Source organism: Scardinius erythrophthalmus, assembly GCF_964197995.2.
Source record: "Scardinius erythrophthalmus genome assembly, chromosome: 2".
Taxonomy (NCBI): Eukaryota; Metazoa; Chordata; class Actinopteri; order Cypriniformes; family Leuciscidae; genus Scardinius; species Scardinius erythrophthalmus.
In genome coordinates this window covers 22,125,598-22,149,427 of record NC_138222.1, presented here as the reverse complement: position 1 = coordinate 22,149,427, position 23,830 = coordinate 22,125,598, and the positions used below count along the sequence as shown (strand labels likewise).

Below are 23,830 nucleotides of genomic sequence, written 5' to 3'. Positions count from 1 at the left end.
CTACAAACCTTCAATAAATTCTTCTCCCCACAAGAACTCTGGTCAAGCTTACTTATTTTATGTATTGGAGAAATCTAATACATTGGCGAGCCCCCAAACAACTGCTCGGCCAAATACACCAAAATCTAACAATTTGGCGAGCCAGCCAGGAGAGACTGACAAGAAGAGAACTCACCAACTGCAACAAGGAGTAAACCAAGAACTCACCAGCTGCAACAAGAAGTAAACGGAATAGTTTTCGAGTATCTGAAGTTCAAAAGACTGCATCTGTGGACACAATTTATTCAAATCAACTGGATCCGGTCTCAAATATTCTAATTTGGTGAGTGAAACTTATCAGCTCTCTAAAAGAACATCTTCTGAAAAGAATAATAGTAGACCAGTAAAGATTTGTAGTGTAGTCACACATACTGTGTATTGTTGAGAATTTTAGGCTTGGGCCTTTTTCATGAGTCTGTAGGAACCTTTTAAATGATTTAGTTAATTCTCTTGAAACTGTAGGAGCTATAGAAATAAGTTTTATAGTTTGGCCCTGTTCTCTTGAGTCTCAAAGAATCATTTAAAAAAGAGGTTTGGTCCGTTCTCATGGGATTGTAGGAGCTATTGAAGTCACACATACTGTGTATTGTTGAGAATTTTAGGCTTGGGCCTTTTTCATGAGTCTGTAGGAACCTTTTAAATGATTTAGTTAATTCTCTTGAAACTGTAGGAGCTATAGAAATAAGTTTTATAGCTTGGCCCTGTTCTCTTGAGTCTCTAAGAATCATTTAAGAAAGAGGTTTGGTCCGTTCTCATGGGATTGTAGGAGCTATTGAAATAAAGTATAAGTTTGGTCTTTTCTCTGGAGTCTGTAGGAATTTTTAAAGAAACAATTTAGTCCGTTCATCCAGAGATTGCAGAAACTGTATAGGGTTATAAGTTTGGTCCTTTCTCTGGAGTCTGTAGGAATTGTTAAAGAAACAATTTAGTCCAGGGTTCCTCAATAGGCGGCCCGCGGGCCACATCCGGCCGGTGAGAGAAAAATGTTTGGCCCGCGCTTATTTCAAGGTTGTCATGGTAACATCAGCGTAAGCACGTCACTGGCGTTAAAATTCAAACGCTGTATCTGACAGCATTCGCGCACATCGAAAATATGGCAAGTGTTAAGAAAAGAAAAGTGGACACAGAAAATAGACGATTCAAATCTGAATGGACTGAACAATCAAAAGACTAGCATGTTTAATTTTTTAACGGTCCTCCACGACGACGGCGCGCGAGTGAGTGAGTGAGTGAGGGAGAGTGAGTGAGAGTGTGTGTTCGCGAGTGAGTGAGTGAGCGAGTGTGTGTGTGTGACTGTGTGTGTGTGTGTGTGTGAGAGAGAGAGAGAGTGAGTGCGTGTAACTTATGTGAGTGAGTGCGTGTGTGAGTGCGAGTGAGTGAGCGTGAGTGTGTGTGTGTGTGTGTGTGTGTGTGTGTGTGTGTGTGAGAGTGCGTGTGTGAGTGCATGTATGTGAGTGAGCGTGTGTATATGTGCGAGTGAATGAGTGTGTGAGAGTGAGACGGCTCGCGATGACTGGTCGGAAAACAATGTGTAGTCTGACATGTTTCTTGTCCACAACATGACAAGATTTTTAGGAGTCAAAATCGTGTAATCTGACACAGTGACTATCGTAACAGACATAAAAATTGTGTAATCTGAACCAGGCATAAGGCTGATAATATCAAACGCCATTTCAACTCATTGCACTGCATTTTTAACAGCAATTTTCCTGAACATTTTGAGAGTCGCAAACAGAAGGTAACACAATTGGTAGCAGCTTACAAGCAATCAGTTGCTGTTATTCATAAAACCACATCCATACAGGAGAATGCCACCGCAGCATCCTTACGTGTGGCTTGGAACCTGGCAAACAAGGTCAAAAAGCTGTTCACGGATGATGACATCTCCGGACATGGAGATCCAGAGTTGTTATTTGTTCATTTGTTTTTAATATCCTCCATGCAAAGTTCTTTAGTTTTCTTTATCTGAATACAAAAATGCTTATAATTGCTTGAATAAAACAGACTAATGAGAAAAATAAAATAATAAATAAAAATAAATAAAATCAGAATAATTATATTGTGATTTGTGACTCTTTTAACAAAACAACAACAACAACAACAATAATAGCAGAAGAGCAAACATTAAGGTCATAAAATTTTGATCGGTGGCCCTTGGCTTTGTATTGTCGGCAGAATTTGGCCCTTGGTAAAAACCAATTGAGGAACCCTGATTTAGTCCGTTCGTCCAGAAATTGTAGAAACTGTATAAGGTTTGGGACTGATGTTGCTGCAAGAATTGGATTGGGAATTCTTGACTGGGTGCTAATTCAGTAGCCAATATAAGATTAAAATGTTTGGGACTGATGTTGCTGCAAGAATAGGTAATTCTTGACTGGGTGCTAATTCAGTAACCAATATTTTAGTTTTGAATTAAACATTCTAATTGTGTTAGAAACTAGAAGTTTATTTGCCTTCTGATGAAAGATGCAGAAAGATTGAAAGTATTTTGTCTAAGGGACAAATCTGAACCAAGTTAATTCAGCCTTCTGAGTTAGGACTCAGAAAGAACTGAACAAGTCTTATCAGTCTGGAGTATTTCAGAAATGAAACAAGGAAACTTAGTCTGAAAGTGAATGTTTTGTTTTGAATGTAGGATTGAAAACTAAGCTGAGTTAGTACAGGCCGGCCCATGTCCAATGAAAACCTAACATCTGACAGCCTTGGCCAAACTGATGAAAGACTCAGCCTGGTAGGACACAATGCCAAGAATCAATTTTCACCATTAAAATCCAGGAGGGAAAGCCTTCATGATCTCATGGTAACTGATGAAGCAGTTAAGGTGCCGAGAAAAGATGAGTGGACTGACGTGAGCCATTGGGATTTGAAACATCTGCCTAGAGATGAGGGATAGACGGCAGTAGTGTTTATCAGAGTCCAGATATTGTGGGACTATGGTTTTTAGGATCTAGCTTGTTGCCTGAGGACGAAGACATAAACATGCAGCCACTGATAAACACAGTAGTGCCCTGCCAATATTAAATAGGGACAGTTTTTCAGGCAGTTAGGAATTATGTGTTTAAAATCTTTTCCTTGGCTAGGTACGTTTCCCTTTTCTCTTTTGTGTGATTGCAGGTGTTCCAGTGTGCCAGAGGATGAGCAAAGACATCCAACATTTAGACTGCACTGCATTGGCCACCAAGATGAAAACTTCTGAACATTCACAGAACACAACACTATCCACCACCTCCAAAAGATCACAACTCCAAAATAAAATCTTCCAGAGGACTCAAGCATTCAAGAGGATGCAAAGTTTCACCATGAACTCTTATCCTGTCATTTTAAGTACTGGTGCCTGTATGCAACATGCTGTATATATGATTAATGAAGTTTGTTTGGTGATCAAAAATGATCAGATGAGGGATTGAAAGATTAGATGTATCAGATGTAATCCACTCTGTCTGTGTCTGCAAAGGTGTGTGCCAAATGGCCATACAGATGAATGGCCCATTCAGATGTATGGCCCATAGAAACTGATTGGTGTGAATGAATAAAAAGAATTAGCATTGCTCAGAATGGATTAGCAAGTTAGATCAATCTCCTGTGGGAGGTCCTAACAGTTTTCCTTTGTTTGTAGCCCGTTTGTCTTCATGTATAAAGTTCAGTAACACAGACAGAACTTTGGGTTAAGATTGTTGAAGGGCGACATGCTAACATCGCTGCTGAAGGACTGCTACACTACAAACCTTCAATAAATTCTTCTCCCCACAAGAACTCTGGTCAAGCTTACTTATTTTATGTATTGCAGAAATCTAATACATTGGCGAGCCACCCAAACCACTGCTCGGCCAAATACACCAAAATCTAACAAAGCCATGCTTGCTGATATTCTGGTCTATAACTCCCCTCTGAACTTCCTGCTGCCCTGTAACTTGCTCTCTCATTGGCTGTAGGTCATCACCGATGTAATTTTTAGTCAGAACACATTTCACACAGTAGGATATTGTATCACAGACAGGTCAAGTCAAGTCAAGTCAAGTCATCTTCATTTATATAGTGCTTTTAATAATGTAGATTGTTTCAAAGCAGCTTTACAGAGATAAACATATCATTTAAGGTAAGATTGTTTTGGCTTTATAGCGGTTCTTAAAGTTATTTTCCAGCTAAAGTTAGTTTTGATTGATTCGCTTCCGTCGCAACGATAATTTGTTATTAAATTAGGGGCCACTAAGACGACACCATTCTCTCTACACAAACTTTAAACACGAACCTGTGAGAAACGCTGATGGCGTTCACATGCGCATTAAGAATTGGTTCTATAGTTATGTGCGTTTGAATATATGTGCGCAGGTTTGTAATTCCCTACAGACCAAGCCTAAACAAAGTACGGGTGTTTCCTTATAATTTTGATACAGAATTTTATTTTATTTTATCAATTCGGGGTAGGTACGCAAATTGAGTTTTCCCGACGACGCTTTATCTGTAGAGTGGTAAAGGGATCCTCCATAGGGAGAGACTAGTTGGCACTTCAGCACTGCGTTGACATCGGGTTCAGGCGAAGGTCCTTCGTCAGATCTGGATACGGCCTGGATGCGGCAGGCTGCGGGAAAACCTCGGTATAAACAAAGACACTAAAATTAGGGTAGATGCCATTCTTCTTATGATGTAACGAGTACATCAGGATTTATGGGAAGTGTTCCCGGTTCCAGCTGACCTAATCTATGCAGCCTAACATTGAATTATAGAAGTCTATAATGTATTATGTGAATGCTAGGTCAAAGAGATGTGTCTTTAATCTAGCTTTGAACTGACAGAGTGTGTCTGCTTCCCGGACAATGGTAGGAAGACTGTTCCAAAGTTTTGGTGCTAAATAGGAAAAGGATCTACCGCCAGCAGTCGATTTTGATATTCTAGGTATTATCAACTGGCTGGAATTTTGAGATCGCAATAGACGTGAAGGACTATAATGCGTTCAGAGCTCACTCAAGTACTGTGGAGCTAAACCATTTAGTGCTTTGTAAGTAATCAGCAATATTTTAAAATTGATGCGATGTTTAATAGGGAGCCAATGCAGTTTTGACAGAACTGGGCTAATATGGTCATACTTCCTGGTTCTGGTAAGAACTCGAGCTGCTGCGTTTTGAACTAACTGTAGTTTGTTTATTAAGCGTGCAGGGCAACCACCCAGTAGAGCATTACAATAATCTAGCCTTGAGGTCATGAACGCATGAACTAATTGTTCCGCATTTGTCAATGAGAGCATATGGCGTAATTTAGATATATTTTTAAGATGGAAAAATGCGGTTTTACAGATACTAGACACGTGACTTTCAAATGAAAGATTGGTATCAAAGAGCACACCCAGGTTCCTAACCGACGACGAAGACTTAACAGAGCAGCCATCAAGTGTTAGACAGTATTCTAGATTATTACGTGAGGAAGTTTTTTGTCCAATAATTAGAATCTCTGTTTTTTCAGAATTTAGAAGTAGGAAATTTCAAGTCATCCAATTTTTTATATCAGCTATGCATTCCGTTAATTTTGTGAATTGGTAAGTTTCGTTAGGTTTTGAAGAAATATAGAGCTGAGTATCGTTGGCATAACAGTGAAAGCTAATTCCATGTTTCCTAATGATATCTTCTAATGGTAGCATGTACAGAGTGAACAGCAGCGGTCCTAGTACTGAGCCTTGAGGTACGCCATACTGAACTTGTGATCGATAAGACATCTCTTCATTTACTGCTACATACTGATAACGGTCAGATAAGTATGATTTAAAGGGACACCAGGCAAGCCTGAGTGTTTTTTCTCTACGAAGCTCCCCCTAGTGTCTGGTAGTAAATGCTTTCAAACACACTGTCGTAAAAACGAACTGTTGTTCCTCCCCCCTCGCCAAGAGCAACCCAGGTGATCTGAGGAACCGGCTATTTCAAAACCAGTTATGTCTACCGAGGTAAGTAAAGCAATATTTTCTTTCCAAATGATGGCGAGTTTATTTTTTTATTATTGTGTTGTCATGCATACTAGTATTTTTACCGGGAACGAACGATATGAACTACTGCTAAAACTACTGTTTTTTTTTGGAGAGTGGGCATGAGCATAAAAAAATATATATCGGAGGCTAATATTTGTCTAAAGTTATATTAGCAAGGTCTATAAGTTCATCTGGTAGAATGACGGTTTATCTTTGCTTGTAAAGGTCAGCATCCGTTTTGCAGGCTTCTGTTTCTCTCAGTTCTCGCCATTCTGAAAAAGCCAGTCCGATATTTACTCGAGTCTGACTTCTTGCTCGGTCAGTCTCCCGTTTCCTCTTTCTTTGGTCCTCCGACAAAGATTTCCTAGCTTTCTGCTTCTTTTTTACAGTCTCAGCCATGACGAAAATGTGAAGAACTCAATCTATCGTTGCCCTTTGCTTATAGCTAGCTGATGCTTGAATGGGGGCGTGTAGGTGTGCAGTGCCGTCAAGCAATTCGTTACATCGCGAGACCTGATATCACGCGATACTTCCTGACAGCGAGGCCGGCGCCCCGCCGGCCCAAAGTTCCAAGTGAGTTTTTTCTGCTCTCGGGCACCAGGGGGGTGTGAAACCACCACCATTTAACCCGAAATAAGTAATATAACCATTCCACTGACTCCGAAGCTGTTCAGTTAAGGTAAAAAAGTTACTTAGATCACCTTTAAACCATGCTAGTGCAATTCCACTAATGCCAACATAATTTTCGAGTCTATTTAAAAGAATGTTGTGGTCAATGGTGACAAATGCAGCACTAAGATCGAGTAACACTAATAGAGAGATACAACCACGATCGGATGATAAGAGCAAATCATTTGTGACTCTAATGAGGGCAGTCTCAGTACTATGGTACGGTCTAAACCCGGACTGGAAATCCTTGCAGATATCATTTCTTTCAATAAAGGAACACAGTTGTGAAGATACCGCTTTTTCTAATATCTTTGACAGAAAAGGTAGATTCGAGATCGGCCTGTAATTGACTAATTCTGTAGGATCAAGTTGTGTTTTTTTAACAAGCGGTTTAATCATAGCCAGCTTAAAGTTTTTTGGTACGTATCCTAGAGACAAAGACGAATTAATGATATTAAGAAGAGGATCTATGACCTCTGGGAGCATCTCTTTCAGTAGCTTAGTCGGTATAGGGTCTTACATACATGTTGTAGATTTAGATGATTTAACGAGTTTAGTAAATTCTTCCTCTCCTATAGCAACGAATGAATCAAATTTTTCCTCAGGGAGACTACAATGCACTGCCTGATGCGATACTGTAGTAGACGGTTGCATAGTTATAATTTTGTCCCTGATATTATCAATCTTATAAGTGAAGAAGTTCATAAAGTCATTACTGCTGTGTTGCTTGGAAACTTCAGTGCTTGAAGCTTTCTTTTTCATTAGTTTAGCCACTGTTTCAAATAAATACCTAGGATTATGTTTATTTTCTTCTAATAGGGTTGTAAAATAAGCAGATCTAGCAGCTTTTAAAGCCTCTCTGTACGTAATCCAGCTCTTTTTCCATGAAATGTGAAATACCTCTAGTTTTGTTTTCTTCCAGTTGCGCTCCATTTTTCTCTCTTAAGGGCCCGAGTGTACTCATTGTACCACGGCGTTGGACTATTTTCTTTAATCTTCTTTAAGCGCAACGGAGCAACTGTGTCTAAAGTGCTGGAAAAGAGAGAGTTAAAAGTTTCTGTTGCAATATCTAGTTCTTCTAAGCTATCTGGGATGCTGAGATGATGAAACTGATCAGGAAGATTATTAATAAAGCAATCCTTAGTGGCAGAAGTAATAGGTCTAACATATTTGAAACACGGAGTTGGTTTTGCTGTCTTGGCTAAATGTAATTTACACAAGACTAGATAATGATCTGAGATGTCATCGCTCTGCTGCAGAATTTCAACGGCATCAACATCTATTCCATGTGATAATATTAGATCTAGAGTATGATTACGACAATGAGAAGGTCCTGACACGTGTTGTCTAACTCCAATTGAGTTTACAATGTCTTTAAATGCCAAACCCAATGCATCTTTTTCATTATCGATGTGTATATTAAAATCACCAACAATTAGTATTTTATCTGCAGTCAGTATTAATTCTGATAGAAAGTCCGCAAATTCTTTGATAAAATCTTTATGGTGCCCTGGTGGCCTGTATACAGTAGCCAACACAAATCTCAAACGTGATTTATCATTTATACTGTATATTTTTACATTAAGCACCAACACTTTAAAAGAAGTATATTTAAAACTTGATTTCTTAGTGGTTTTGAAAATATTTCTATAAATTACAGCAACACCACCCCCTTTGCGTTTCAGACGAGGCTCATGTTTATAACAGTAATCTTGCGGGGTGGACTCATTTAAAGTAATGTAATCGTTTTGTTTTAGCCAGGTTTCTGTCAAACACAGCACATCTAGATTATAGTCTGTAATCATATCATTAACAATGAGTGCTTTTGAAGTAAGCGATCGAATATTCAGCAACCCAAGCTTTAGCATTTGCTCATCTGTATTATAGCTGTTTTTTATTTGTTGAACATAAATTAAATTTTTAACCTTAGATGGGTTTAAACGTTTTTTGGATTTCCAAATTCGGGGAACAGACACAGTCTCACTACAAGTTATTTGACAAAATGAGTAAGAGATGTGTACCTAAATGTATTGTGAGAATTCTGTCCTACTGGTATGCCAACCAGTCTATGTTTATAAAATGGGTCCACTGTGTTTCTGCCCCTTTTGGGGTCAGGAACGGAGTCAGACAAGGTGGAATCCTCTCCCCTATTCTTTTTAACATGTATGTTGATTAGCTCTCTGTCTGCCTGAATTCGTGTAACACTGGGTGTATGATAGGCAACACTTTAGTGAATCATATTATGTATGCAGATGACCTTGTGGTCTTCAGTCCTAGCAGTGCTGGTCTTCAAAAGCTTCTTAATGTTTGCTCTGACTATGGAACTGTTCATGACATGAAATTTAATACAGACAAGAGTGCGGTGATGATTTGCAGAACAAAGGAGGATAAATGTTTAATGTTTCCTCTTAAATTGGCAGGTAATACCTTGAGAGTTTTGAGCAAATACAAGTATCTTGGGCATCTCATTACAGACCAGTTGAAGGATGACCTTGATGTTTACAGGCAATGCCGTTCTTTATATGCTCAGGCGAATAGTTTGGCTCGCAAGTTTGGTGGGTGCACAGATAGAGTGAAAGTTGCTTTGTTCAGAGCATACTGCACTCCTCTCCACAATGCACACTTGTGGTCTAGTTTCAGCAAAGCTAGCTTGCATAAACTCCAGGTAGCTTACAATGATGCACTGAGAATTCTGCTGAGAAGACCACGCTGGTGCAGTGCCAGTGAGATGTTTGTGGCTGCAGGTGTTAATACACTGCAATCCACATTGAGAAATGTTATGTACAAATTTATATGTCGGCTGAATAACTCAGAGAATTACATAATTATGGCATTGACCAGCATCAAGTTTAGCACTACACGGTATAAGTCCAAGTTATGGAAGCATTTGTATAGTTGTCTTCTCTGAAGTTTTTTATTGTATTATGTGTACTGTCTTGTTTTTTATTTGGACCTGTGAGTCTGTAATAAAGTTTATTATTATTATTATATTATTATAGATAGATTAATGCTCATTAAAGTTAAAGTTATTCATTCAAGAGCTGGGAGAAATTTTCTCTTTGCCTTTAGTTGTTTTATTCACATTAAAGGTGTAATCATTAGCAGGTTTATTAGACGCTGCCACTTTAAGACCGAATGCAGATCTAATACACATTTTCTCCCAACTATTCCACAACTAACTCCCATTTAAGACATAAACTGTGTTAAAGTGAATCTCCAAACTGGTCATTTAGCCATATTTTTGTCTGTATTTGATCGTTTAGACCATAGACTGTAAAAAAATATGGACGTAGTGTCCGTGATGTCACCCGTAGGTTTCTGAAGAGCATTTTTGAAGCCTAAAGTGGGCGGAGCCGGCCGTCGCCATCTTGGCCTTGCGTCACTCCCAGATAACAGAAAATGGGCAAAGAGGCTGAGAAATCACCCAAATAGCTCGACGTGATCAAGTTAGCTCAGGCTGTTAACGGCTCTGGGTAATGCTATTGACAGTACCAAGTCTGCGACTGCACAGGGCCTTGCGCTAAAGTGACACTTGATGATGTAAAGCCAATTAAAAGTTCCTGTTTTTGCCCTTCGAAATATTATAATAGTTAAAAGACATGGCTACAAGTGAGACTGTGTATCGTGATTCTGTACTATTCTGCTAGTTGAAAATGTATTATGCAGTAACTTAATATTACTCTGAGAGTGTGTGTGAGACAGTGATTTATGTGCATACATGTCAGTCACTCTTTTTTATAGTCTATGGTCCGTCAGCGCGGCATCGCTCGTCAAGTTCGTAGAGAGCTTATTCAGTCCATTTTAAATTCTGATTTTGGCCGCCTCTCAAATGGGTTAAACCATAGATATATTGCCTATGAAGTTCAAGTAAATGCGCTAGAAAATCCGCGCTCATTCATGGATGTGCATGAACGGAGAAAGCGCCAACGCCTGCATGATTTCATCTGACGGTACATAAGCATATTATAATCCATCTGTTCCGTGAGAGCACAACGAACGAGCCTTTATTGACATTTTTAAATTTGAAAACTCCAAAAAGCAACGAAATTGTCAGACATCCATTAGTGCATGTTCACAGAGGAAAAGAACTGAAATACAGCGCTGGTTGTTCTCTCGAACGATAGCAGCTACTCGACGACAACGACAGAATCCAAAGCCGTGGGCTTTGTACCCAAGTAATGGGTGTATTAAATTGTATGAAATAATCCCGAAAAAAAAGCACAAACACTGCAGAGAAAGCAAGTTCAGCAGCAACATTTGCTGAGGTGAAGTGACGGCCAGTAACAGCAGACAAACGGCTAGCATTGACATCAGCGACAACCCACCTGTCACTCAAGTGGCCACACCCTTAAATGCAGAAATTTAAATATTAATCAACTAAACGGATGAGTTATAAAAAAATGCACCCCCCTCACAGTTGTTATGAAGGGCAAAATTAGCTGTATAGACCAAAGCCACATAGAGATCCAGGCTGTAAACATGTTTTTTCTGCTGTAAAGTTGGTAATTTTAACATGGGGGAGATACAGATTTGACTCACTTCTGCAGCCAGCCCAAGCGGCCAGTTAATGAAGTGCAGTTTAACTCACTTCCGTGTTGGTTTCAAGAGAGAGAAGGGGAGGTTGCCGCTTGGTTTAGACGCGCACATGAAACCCAAAGTATAGTTTGCTTGTCTAGTTGCAGTCCGTTTCCGAACGCGCGCCGCCATGGGAACAGGGTCAACGTCTCTTGCGCGGATCATTGTGCTTATAATAGCTCTTTTTACAATCAAACACCTCCCGCAATTTATAATCAGCAGACACTGCATTTTACAACCATCACTGATTGTGCTCAGTGCTGTTTGGGTTTAACGTTAGGGAGAAGTGACAGTGCGCTGTGAAGAAAAAGATGAAGCACTAGACGAATGCGGCTAGTTTTTAAAAGTTTTACCTCACGTCCAAGCCAACATCGAAAATAAAATTAGATTAACTACCCAGATAAGATATTTGATGGGCAGACTCTCTCGAAGCACTCGGCAGATATCATCAACATCGTATAGATAGCTTCGTGAAATATTTTCGAACATTAGTGTTCAAAACTTTACAGTCCATTGGATGTGCATCAAACTAACATATTCCAACATATTTAGACATTTTAACATGCTCTTTTGCGAAAATATAATTACAATTCATTTGTTCCTTTCCAGTGGTGTCCGCCATCTTGTTTAAAAAAAAAATTACCGGCTTGCTGAGCCCGCAAGGTATCCTGGGTAATTTCATCTTCCACTTCGTTTTAAGCCTGCATCGGACCGCACTATGTTTTGAGGGTTGATTTTAAGGGGAGAATAGCACTCCTCCTTGCTCTTTAGAGTATTGGGACACCCTACCCCTACATGAGAACGCGCAAAAACAAGGGTTAGGGCAGAAATCTAGGGTAAGGGGAGGTATTTGGACAGGCTCTTAGACTTTGACTACTCATCTTTCTTTCACCAGTTGTGTTAAGAGCCTTGAGTCATGTAAAAGGTCACAAACACAGACAAGCAGAGAGCAGGGCTGAACAGGAAATGTCAGCAGGAAAGTAGCCCAATCCCCCAGAGAGTCAGACACAGGATGCAACTATTCACAAGTCTGTTAACATGTGAGAGAAAAGTCACATCCGAGTGTCTAACCAATGTCTTGTCAAGTCTTTCCAAGCAATTCATTTGGATGGAACTCTTTTGGGAGGAGCATTATATAATTAGAAGCATTATGTCCATAAATGTTACTTGTTAATCTCTGTATATGAATTTATTTATCACTTATCATATAACAGAAGTTACAAGTTGCCAGTTTACAAATTGATTTTATCTTGTTTACTGTTACTTACGGTTTGTAAGCTTATCAAGTGTTTCTCGACCCTTTTTTTTGAAGGGAAAAACCAGAGCGCCTGCTATGGCAGAAACCTACACACAGTACACCACTTCAGACATGATGCATTATTTTATACACATTTGTTGTTATACACAAATGTTTTAAACACATTTAATAAATAGTTTAAAGACATGAACACCACAACATGTTCTGTTTGAGTATGTTTCTACCAAATAGTTAAAAGACTTTACAACATGTTCTGTTTGAGTATGTTTCTACCATATGACTTTACAACATGTTCTGTTTGAGTATGTTTCTACTAGGGATCAGTGGCGTTTTCTTGCGGAGGCCAATGGAAGCCAGGCTTCCTCACTTTTTCAGAATATAATCGTCATTTAATAAACACTTTTGTTTTCACAGTTTACGTAATCCTTCTGTCATCTCCTCATCGTCTCTCTTCATTCATTACTGAGCGTTTTATGATGTGTAAAACAGCGCCCCTATAAAAGTGACATGGTGAATGAGCGTTGAAAACATGGTACTGCACCCTGTGTCTGTGAGGAGGCCAGGCTGAGTTGGCATCCCTTGATAGAAAAAAAAAGAATGATTAACCAATCAGGTGACGCTATTGGTTACGACACTGCTCCCCTGTGATTGGTCAGGACAGTGTCAAGGGAAGCCATGAACTTGTTGGCATCAGGCCAATCACATCACGTTATCATCGTCAATGAATGAATGAATGAATGAAATAGCGGAAGATTTGTGGATTTGTGTTGACATCTTGATTAAGCAGCATGAGTGCACTTTGTTGTTTATTGTTGTGAATAACCGCTATTAATCCTCGCATGAGCGTCACACCGATTTAAGGGTGTAAAAGAAATGAAAAAGGTTATCTTCTTGTTGCTTACCGTCCGTTTCCTATCTATCTGCGAATGTTTTAATGAAAAGACCATAAGATGTTCAAGAGGACTGACTGTGTGTGTGTGTGTGTGTGTGTGTGTGTGTGTGTGTGTGTGTGTGTGTGTGAGAGAGAGAGAGAGAGAGCGAGCGAGAGAGAGAGCGCGTCTGGTCTGAACTGCCCATTTAGCGATGTGTTATTTTTTTAATGTGATTATCTTCTTAAGGCGAGCATACACTGTGCGATGTCTGTGCGATTTCAGCAAGGAACCTACTCACACTGAACGAGTAGATCGCATGCGATGTAAAGCCAAAGCTCAGGATTTATGTGCTCACACTGTACGGTCCGAACGTCGAGCTGCGACTTGACTGCTCACACTATACGTGTGAAATATGCGCGAATCAGCGCGATAAATCCTTGTGCCGGGTTGCGCCTATGGACGATATCATGTAGCCTATCCAGAGATATTGTCAAAACAAGCATCAGCTATCAATATCAAGAAGATTTAGCATTTCCAATTTATATATTAAATTATTAGTTGGCTAGTATTATTGTATTATTATTATTATTATTATTATTATTATTATTATTATTAGGGAGGGCTACTTTTATTATTAAACTGATAGGCTATTATAATTAAATAGCCACGCAACAAATTTCATAGCGCATCACCGCATAACCAACGCGCTGTGAGGATAATAAAATATTAGCCTACAAAGAAGCTTTACTTCTCCTCATTAAAAATTGTCTAAAACATTTAGGTCGATTACAATGAATTATATACATATAATTAATTATTAACAGTCTATAATATGTCCGAACACTGCAATAATTCATTGCAGCAACAATTCAGGTAAGCAACAGTAATAACTTTGAACTACAGAACTTAAAGATCTCCCTTTTTTTTTTTTTTTTTTTTTGCTGCAGATGAAACTGTTTTCGCGCAGGCGCAGTGAGGGAAAAAACACTGAGTTTAGGGCAATCGGTTCGTAGCTCTGCTTCAACTGTGCGATATAGTCACGAGGAGCGACCAAAATTTCTATGCCTGAAATTCATCCGACCATCCGATTGCCGGTCGTGAGAGGTTTATCGTCTCTCGTTTCCCCCTGTACACTGCACGAACACGGCACGACAAACGACGCACGACAAAGCTGAAAATCGGCCCGACCCGAAAAAGAGTCGCACGAGTCAGAATTCGGCTCAAAATCGGACGAAAATCGCACAGTGTATGCCCGCCTTTACTGTTTCTTGCGTGCTTTGATTAAGCAGCATGTGAGTGCACTTTGTTGTTTATTGTTGTGATTGTTTGTGAATAACCGCTATTGTATATCCTTACATGAGCGTCACACCGATTTAAGTGTGTATTAAATGAAAAAGGTTATCTTCTTGTTGCTTACCGTTGGCGTTTCCTATCTGCTAATGTTTTAATAAAAAACACCATGAAAGATGTTTAAGATGACTGACTGTGTGTGTGTGTGTGTGTGTGTGTGTGTGTGTGTGTGTGTGTGTGTGTGTGTGTGTGTGTGAGATAGATAGATAGAGAGAGAGAGAGAGAGAGAGAGAGAGAGAGAGAGAGAGAGAGAGAGAGAGAGAGAGAGAGAGAGAGAGAGAGAGAGAGAGAGAGAGAGAGAGCGTCCGTGCTCAAAGTGTTGGATTGTAACAATTGTTACAATTGTAAGCGTAAGTCCCGGTAAGATGATGCTGGGCGCTCTAATAGTTCATCCAAATAGCAACATATAAATGGTAACGTATGATTTTCTGCCCCCACCCCTTAAAACACACAGCTTAGAGGTTGTGTCATAATTGGCTTCCTCAGAAATTTTCCCCACGCCACGCCACTATGCTCAGCTTATGTGACATAAATGGTGCCAGTGACTGTTACACTGTGCTTTGGTTTATATCTGTTTCTTTGCAGCTTCAAGTGTAGCACCAAGTCCTACCACCACTGCTTTACCATCCACCAGTGAGTTTGTGTTTGATTTTTCACAGATTAATAAAATCATTTTCTTTCCGCTGATTGAGTCTGATTTTGTAAAATAATGGCTAACCCACACTGGTTCTTTTATTGAGAAATAACTTAAGATGTACAAGTATGTTTTTGTAATTGGAAGCAGAGATTATCACATCAGAGATTTTATTGCATAAAATCGAGGAACATATTTATTTTCTCTTGTTTTCTGCTAGTTTATGGTTAGTAAGCTAAACCATTGTTTCTCAACCCTTTTTCTGGAGGCACACCAACTAGTAAACTTTTTTTTTCTAATCAAACACAACTGGTTCAACTTGATTACCAAGAACAGGATATGATGTGATAACTTCTCCTTGTAGTCTTGTGAGGACAGGGGAAAGGATTTGGCACAACATCAGAATATACCCATATTGAACATGTAACAAGTTGCTAATGTAACTGCTAGCAGAAAGCCACAGAAGGACCACTTTTCTAATTATTGCTCAGACATCTTATAAAAAGTTCAAAGGCATGGATATAAAAACAGATCTTCATGTGTTTCTACTATGCTCTGCTTGAAAATTTTCAGTAACTGAAGTCAAAAAGACAGATCTGTCTAATGCACCTTCAAGTGCAACACCAGCTCCTGATTCTTCAGATATTGGTGAGTTTGCCATACAGTCTGCAAAAGATGAATTAACAACTCCAATTATTTTCCATTTTGTTTTTATGTATAAAAATGTTGCCCAAATTCATCATTCATCAGTAACTGTGTCATCTATTTGATACTATTGACCAGAACTTCCTTAAAGGAGAACTCCGGTCAATTTTAACATTGAGCTCATTTTTTTGTACATTTGGAGTGCTGTCAATACAGAGAACAACGACAAAAATCGGTGTTGCCTACACCGAGTTATTCTATTTTTAAAATTTGCACCCTGTTGACTTCAATGGGGCAAGTACTAAACCTGCTTTTAGCCTCTTAACATCCTTGATGTGTCATTACAAGTGCACAGAAAATGTGAGTGATTCCTTCTGAGTGAACACGAGTGAATCTGACTGCAGTAGATGTGAAAGATATGTATAAAAATGATGTTATTTAAGCCAGCGCAAATACCTGTGTTTACATCCTGTTTTCGGCTGAAGTCCAAAGTAGTCGATTGCCAAGTTCAAGCGCATAGGTTTAGTTACCTATGATCACGCGCGTGAACTCGGCAATCGATTACTTTGGACTTCAGCCGAAAACAGGATGTAAACACAGGTATTTGCGCTGGCTTAAATAACATCATTTTTATACATATCTTTCACATCTACTGCAGTCAGATTCACTCGTGTTCACTTTCTGTGCACTTGTAATGACACATCAAGGATGTTAAGAGGCTAAAAGCAGGTTTAGTACTTGCCCCATTGAAGTCAACAGGGTGCAAATTTTAAAAATAGAATAACTCGGACAGGCAACACCGTTTTTTGTCGTTGTTCTCTGTATTGACAGCACTCCAAATGTACAAAAAAATGAGCTCAATGTTAAAATTGACCGGAGTTCTCCTTTAAGATGTGTATCCATGCTAGTTAAGCTAGACAGTTGTGAAACATCCTAATTGAATTCATTGTTTAAATATCTAGTTAACTTGCTTAATACCTTCAACAAAATCCTTAATATCTTTTAAGAGTGATGAACTTTGACAAATCAAGCGATTAGTTTTTCCTTGAATGGATGCATAATATCAGTCTGTTACCTTGTACATAAAAACGCTGTGCCCTAACTGCCAGAAGTTCATACAGAATCATACTTCTACATGCATATAATCTAAGATCCTTGTTTTCTGTTTTTGCTATTAGCAGCAGAGATTGTTGCATTGCATCATCATGGATTAGGCTAGTTCTCTCTTATCGCTAGAGCAACAGTAATTTGGCACTAACGGTGTCTCTATAGCAAAATAGCTTTTTCACAAGTCAAATCATACTTAAAAATATAGCCTATGGTAAACTGCTATAGCAGAAATCAACACAGAGACAGTACACCACTTTGCAGACCTGGTGAATTTTTTTATACACATTTGTTGTTATACACAATTGTTTTAAACACAGTTAATAAATAGTTTTAAGACATGAACATAACAACATGTTCTGTTTGAGTATGTTTCTAACATGCTCAGTTTGAACATGTTCAATAAATGGTGTCAGTGACCATTAGAGTGTGGTTTATATCTGTTTCTTTGCAGCTTCAAGTGCAGCACCAAGTCCTACCACCACTGCTTTACCATCCAACAGTGAGTTTTTGTTTGATTTGTCACAGATTAATAAAATCGTTCTTTCCACTGATTGAGTCTGATTTTGTAAACTGATGGCTTATCCACACTGGTTCTTTATTGAGAAATAATTTAAGATATACATGTTTTCTGTAATTGGAAGCAGAGATTATTGCATCAGAGTTTTAAAACTGAGGAACATATGTAAATGCAAATGCAAAATCCAGTTACTGTAAACAATCTGGCTACCAGTAAGCAATTTTTTCATATAAAGTCTGAGTTATGTTTTATTTATTTAATTTTTTTTATTCTATTATGAAGTAATATTTAATATATATTGTATTGTTTCCTCGTCAGCAACTCTAGAGCCAAACACAACTGAAAAACAACATCACATCAGCACTTTTACCAGCCATCCTTCTTCACCACCACAACCAACCATCACTGCAACATCAAGCAAAGCATCTCCTGGTGAGCATTTCTTCACAATTTGCAAGTTTTCAAGGACAATCAAATGTAGGTTTTGCAATCATGGCTTTCGTAAAGGGAATATTCCTGAATGAAATGTTCTAAACACTCTTTCTGTTATAAATACAACTTTTGGAGCTCCAACTATTAATACATTCACCCCAAAAATGATTTGGATACTTAATCCACACTTTGAAATGGTTGAATAGTTTGAAATTTTGGTATCTAGTTCAATGCCATTTATATATCTTTACAAATGTTTGTGGAGGAAAATTGATGCAGACACTTTTATCCGAAGTAATTTACAATGAATTGCAGGTATACTTTATAAGTCTTGCATTCTCTGGGCACTGAAGCCAAGATCTTGGCATTGCTAGCACCATGATCTACTTTTTGATCTACAAAAATCTAACATTGTTTTTCATGTACTATATTTTAATGCATGTAGATCAGATAAGCATGGTTTCCTTTCTTATCCAACACACAATAAGCTAAATGACAGCAGTAATTAAAATACAACAATTTGTGTGTCTGTGACTGCTTTAATGCTTTGTACAATAGACCTGTGTGTAAAAATTTGTTTATTTTCCAATTAAAGGACCCGGTAGTAAAGGAAAGCTTGCAGATAATTCAGGTATATTAAATTCCATTATATTTAAGCTCAATTGAAAATCTTTGGTGAGAATATAATCATAATCATCATTCTCTTCATAGAAAACAGATATCTGTGGATTCTGTTGCCTGTTCTGTGTATTGTTCTGGCAACAATGATATACTTGAAATTCAAGTGTAAAAAAGTCCAGCATCGGCCAGGTGACTAAATCTGAATGAGTCCTATATGCAATATTTCCTTTATTTCTGTCAGTAACTCCATAAATGCTAATCATATATTTTCCCTCTTTTCAGAAATGGCTGACAATGGAACAGAGAAGTAAGTGTATATGTTTACAGAATCTCAATCTTAAGATTGTAAGGTATAAAGATAGTGTACAGCCAGTTAGCTGTTATTGTAAAATATTGCACAAACAAGACCCTTGTCTAAAATCTTAATTTTACTAAATTGCTGATCGAATATGAAAATTCTTAACAGTATCTCATTGTGGATGCAATAGAAGGTGCTTCCTCCTATTTATCGCACCTCCACAATGCCAGTATTCCCCTGCCTCTGACCCCTTTTCCCTAACCGCCACCCACTAAAGATAATAGGGAGATCAAAGATAGGCATTTCCACTGCAAAACACTATCACTAACACTGTGACCCTAGAGACCTGCAATGTCATTGTGTATAAACACAGACTTTTTTAATATGGAAATATTTTTCACTGCAAGCTCAGGTCTAGTCCAGTTAAAACTGTGCAATTTCATTTGACTTAGTCCCTGCATGCTTCAAACCATGATTACGATGAAGGAAATGCTATCGATTGTTTTGTTGAAAAGAACATTTGAATGAGTGCTGTGAGTTTGAACAGCTATTGTGTCCAGCATGTCAATGCGACAATGTGGTTTGTTCCTATTTACCCAGTGTCTGGCATAATAGTTTTATATAAGTATAAATGTGAAAAAAATTATCATTATGTAGTGCAATTTACGTCTGTGTTTACCACATGAAAATGTTAAACAAAGAGATTGTGTATAGAATACATAATAGACAAAAAGTATAGAATATTATAGACAAAGAAAAAACAATGTGAACAACCCAAACCTCCTCAAAAAGATGTTTTTCTTTTGGGGATATAAAATTCTGTAAAAAAAAAACCCTTGACTAAAATCTTAATTTTACTAAATTGCTGATCGAATATGAAAATTCTTAACAGTAAGTGTATGATGTATTGTTATATTTTGATGGCTCACGTTATCGTTTTCATTGGTGTTCTTTTATGTTGTTGTGGGCACTCAGTGCTTCTTTCCAGAGGACAGACAGTAACAAAGACGGTGTTATGCTGTTAGGAGTCAGTAAGACATCAGTTGGAGAGGACAATGGTATGTCACTTACTTCTCTGTCTGTGATAATCACTGCATAAATGTTTGAGATTTTATTTTCTACTAACAAATTCATAGTAAATCAAATAAAACCGTACATAAGGAATCAGATCTTAGATATAATACAACAGCCATCTTTATTAAGAATCTTGCAAAGTGGTATTTTTTAAGTTCTGCAAGATGACATTTTTAAAAGTCAAATTTGTTTGTTCCAAACCATGCACATATTATCTTTCTTCACTGTGAAGCACAAGAAGATATTATGAAAATTGCCAAAAGCTTTTTTGACAAAAACTGATGAAAATACTTTTCAGAATATCCAATTTTGTGTTCTAGAAATACAGACAGGTTTGGAACAATATGATCTTGAGTAAAATGATGACAAAATGTTCATTTTTGGGAGTACTGTCCCTTTAATACATAAAAGCATCTCTATCAAAAGCCTGGATATTTATTATTACATAACTTCACTCTTCACTCATGTGTTTGGCATGGTCGCTATATGTTTTTATTGCTAGTGTGTAGTGCAAACAATCCCAGATTAGATGTAGTGAGACTCGGCTGTTTGGTTCAAAAGCCTCTCACAGGCAATAAGACAGATCCAATCCCATTTTTCATACCCAGATTGTTCCCTTCTCGCTTTAATCTGTCCACACCCTTCCCTTCTCGGCATTCCATCGCATTCCCCATCTCCAAACACTCAGAGGAAGCCGAGGGCTTTGAATATCTCATTGTGGATGCAATAGAAGGTGCTTCCTCCTATTTATCGCACCTCCACAATGCCAGTATTCCCCTGCCTCTGACCCCTTTTCCCTAACCGCCACCCACTAAAGATAATAGGGAGATCAAAGATAGGCATTTCCACTGCAAAACACTATCACTAACACTGTGACCCTAGAGACCTGCAATGTCATTGTGTATAAACACAGACTTTTTTAATATGGAAATATTTTTCTCTGCAAGCTCAGGTCTAGTCCAGGGTGTGGTTAAAACTGTGCAATTTCATTTGACTTAGTCCCTGCATGCTTCAAACCATGATTACGATGAAGGAAATGCTATCGATTGTTTTGTTGAAAAGAACATTTGAATGAGTGCTGTGAGTTTGAACAGCTATTGTGTCCAGCATGTCAATGCGACAATGTGGTTTGTTCCTATTTACCCAATGTCTGGCATAATAGTTTTATATAAGTATAAATGTGAAAAAAATTATCATTATGTAGTGCAATTTACGTCTGTGTTTACCACATGAAAATGTTAAACAAAGAGATTGTGTATAGAATACATAATAGACAAAAAGTATAGAATATTATAGACAAAGAAAAAACAATGTGAACAACCCAAACCTCCTCAAAAAGATGTTTTTCTTTTGGGGATATAAAATTCTGTAAAAAAAAAAAAAAAAAAAAAAAAATCAGTCTAATTCTAATTATCATTAAACTTGACAATAGTCAGACATTATTTTTGAACATTTTCTCATAAACCTCAGAAACAATTCCTGTGCTAATGAATATTTGTGTGTAGCTTGATGTTTGTGTTTGTTTTTTAAAGCAATGAATTTGTCAACTTTAAGGTGCAATTCCTCCCTCTAGTGGGTAAAGGATTTATTACAACTATTCAGTCTTGTTGTAGCCTCTACGCTGTAGGCAACGCGTTGGTTTTCATTTATACTTCTGCGTCGTTGTCCGCGTTGACGCGCATGCAGAGGGAGCGTGTGAAACCCGAGGGAGCGGTCCTAGCAGACCAATCACAGCGCTTGCGTCCGCGTAGAGTTGACGCGTTGTTACATTTTTGGAGAGGTGCACGTCAGGGTACGCCGAAGGGTACGCGCACTACACACAGCCTACGACGTAGCTACGCCGTGAGTTCGACGCAGAAGTATAAATAGGCCTTTAAGTACTGGCAGCTCATTACTCGGATTTGGTCCCGTAGTTAAAACATTTTTAATTTTCTGTTAATTGACAGTGTGTTTGACTTTCTGTAAAAAACAGGACACTTTCTGTTATTTAATGGTAGCAACTGCAAATGTTAAATAAATCCGTAAAATAATAGAAGATATACTGGCAACTCATTACTCTGACTTTATCCTGTAATTCCATTTTTTTAATTTTCTGTTAATTTATGGTTTGCTTGCAATACATTTATAATAATTATATTATTGTATTGCAATTAATACTTGCAATACAAAGACAATTTGTTTCAAGATTATAAAGCCTACAGCAACAAAAATATACTGTAACTTTTCTGTTAGTTAACGGTGTACCTACAGTGATAACAGCTGTTAAAAAAAATCAGGTCTTCTGCGATAAAAGCATTTTTTTTATTAACTTACAGATCTTCACAAAATTCTTAAAAGACTAAATTAAAAATACTACACTTATGTCCCAAAGTTAAAATTTACCCCTCTGTAAAGTGTTCCAGGTTTGCTATACACTTATCACTGTTCCTTCAATGATTTGGGCAATTTGGGTTTTTGTTTCTACATTTGTATTGTCTCTATCACCATTCAATACAGCTGCAGCAAGATAAGTGGAGTTCTGCGGGAGGAGAGGCTCAACATTAGCCATGAATCCACACTCACTTACTCTGAATAATGAAGAATAATGACAGAGGAACTGAAGAGGAAAGGAGTGATGAAGGAGTGCTTCCCACAAACAAATGATTTCTTACTTTAAGATAAGTGTTTGTGTTTCAGGACAGCAAACAGGGAATATTGTGTTTGGACATACTCCATTATTTAAATAGGATTGTAAACTCTAATTCTTCACAGCTTTGCAACTTTGCTGTAAAGAAAAGTTGGTCATATACATGCAGTACTTTTTACACATTAATTTCCTAGTTTGTAATTTTAACTTTGTGACATAATTAAAAATTGCCTGGTTTAGCATTTATATCTTGAACTAATTGATTGGTCATTATTTTAGCTTTTTTGTTATTATTATTTTCAGCAAGTACTGAAGTATTGTATCTTTTTTATAAAATTGTGCTTAACAATTATTATTTTTGGTCAGTGTAATTTGTTCCTTGACTCCAATTGTTGTGCATTTATATCATCATATCCATTGTTTTAGCATTTATATCTTGAACTAACTGATTGGTCATTATTTTAGCTTTTTTGTTATTATTATTTTCAGCAAGTTACTGAAGTATTGTATATTTTTGATAAAATAGTGCATAACAATTATTATTTTTTGGTCAGTGTAATTTGTTCCTTGACCCCAATTGTTGGGCATTTAGTATAAACTGACTGTTCTGTGTGATGCTGTTCAATATACTATTACTCATTTTTAAATTGTTTTAAGTATTTGATAGTCTAAATTTTTAAACGAAAAATACTTTTTTTGTACCTTTTGTATGCACTGCTAAGATTTTGAAAGATTAAAGAAAGTTTAGAACTTCAAATGGACCTGGATTTTCACTACTGCCGCTGAGTTCTTAATGGACTGTGACTGACTGCACTTATTATTTAGGGTAATTAAAATAAATAAGAGAAAATGATGATGGGGTCATTGTTACTTTATTTCCAGTTAAAGACACATTGGTTTATTGGTTGCTAAAATTGACTGCCTGGGTTGTTTTAGCAGATATTTTTACCAATGTGAGCTATTATGGATAATATACACAAGTAGTGCCAAACTTATTGAAGGCCAGATTATTGTTAATATAGCATGCTATAGAATATAATGGTTTTATCGACATAGTTTAATCATTACAAGCCAAGGATTTGATCAGTTCTTAGTTATATATATTAATATTTATTGAATTATAAAGGATAATTAAAGCTGCAAGTAGTGATGAAAAG

At 37.6% G+C, this 23,830-nt stretch overlaps 1 protein-coding gene across 2 annotated transcripts in view; it reads left to right on the top strand.

The window, feature by feature from the left end:
* LOC308679735 (uncharacterized protein) overlaps positions 1 to 23,505 on the top strand; it is a 53,432-nt gene extending 29,927 nt beyond the window's left edge. Inside the window, exons 2-10 of one of the 2 annotated variants that reach the window (XM_081347382.1) lie at positions 15,302 to 15,349; positions 15,924 to 15,998; positions 17,557 to 17,604; positions 17,941 to 18,054; positions 18,650 to 18,685; positions 18,766 to 18,864; positions 18,958 to 18,982; positions 19,949 to 20,031; positions 22,544 to 23,505. In XM_081347382.1, coding sequence (XP_081203508.1) covers positions 15,302 to 15,349; positions 15,924 to 15,998; positions 17,557 to 17,604; positions 17,941 to 18,054; positions 18,650 to 18,685; positions 18,766 to 18,864; positions 18,958 to 18,982; positions 19,949 to 20,031; positions 22,544 to 22,557 — 542 coding nt within the window. In that variant the 3' untranslated portion in view covers positions 22,558 to 23,505. The remainder of the gene's footprint in view (positions 1 to 15,301; positions 15,350 to 15,923; positions 15,999 to 17,556; positions 17,605 to 17,940; positions 18,055 to 18,649; positions 18,686 to 18,765; positions 18,865 to 18,957; positions 18,983 to 19,948; positions 20,032 to 22,543) is intronic. The other variant, XM_081347383.1, reaches the window with a different exon arrangement.
* The last annotated feature ends 325 nt before the right edge of the window (positions 23,506 to 23,830 follow it).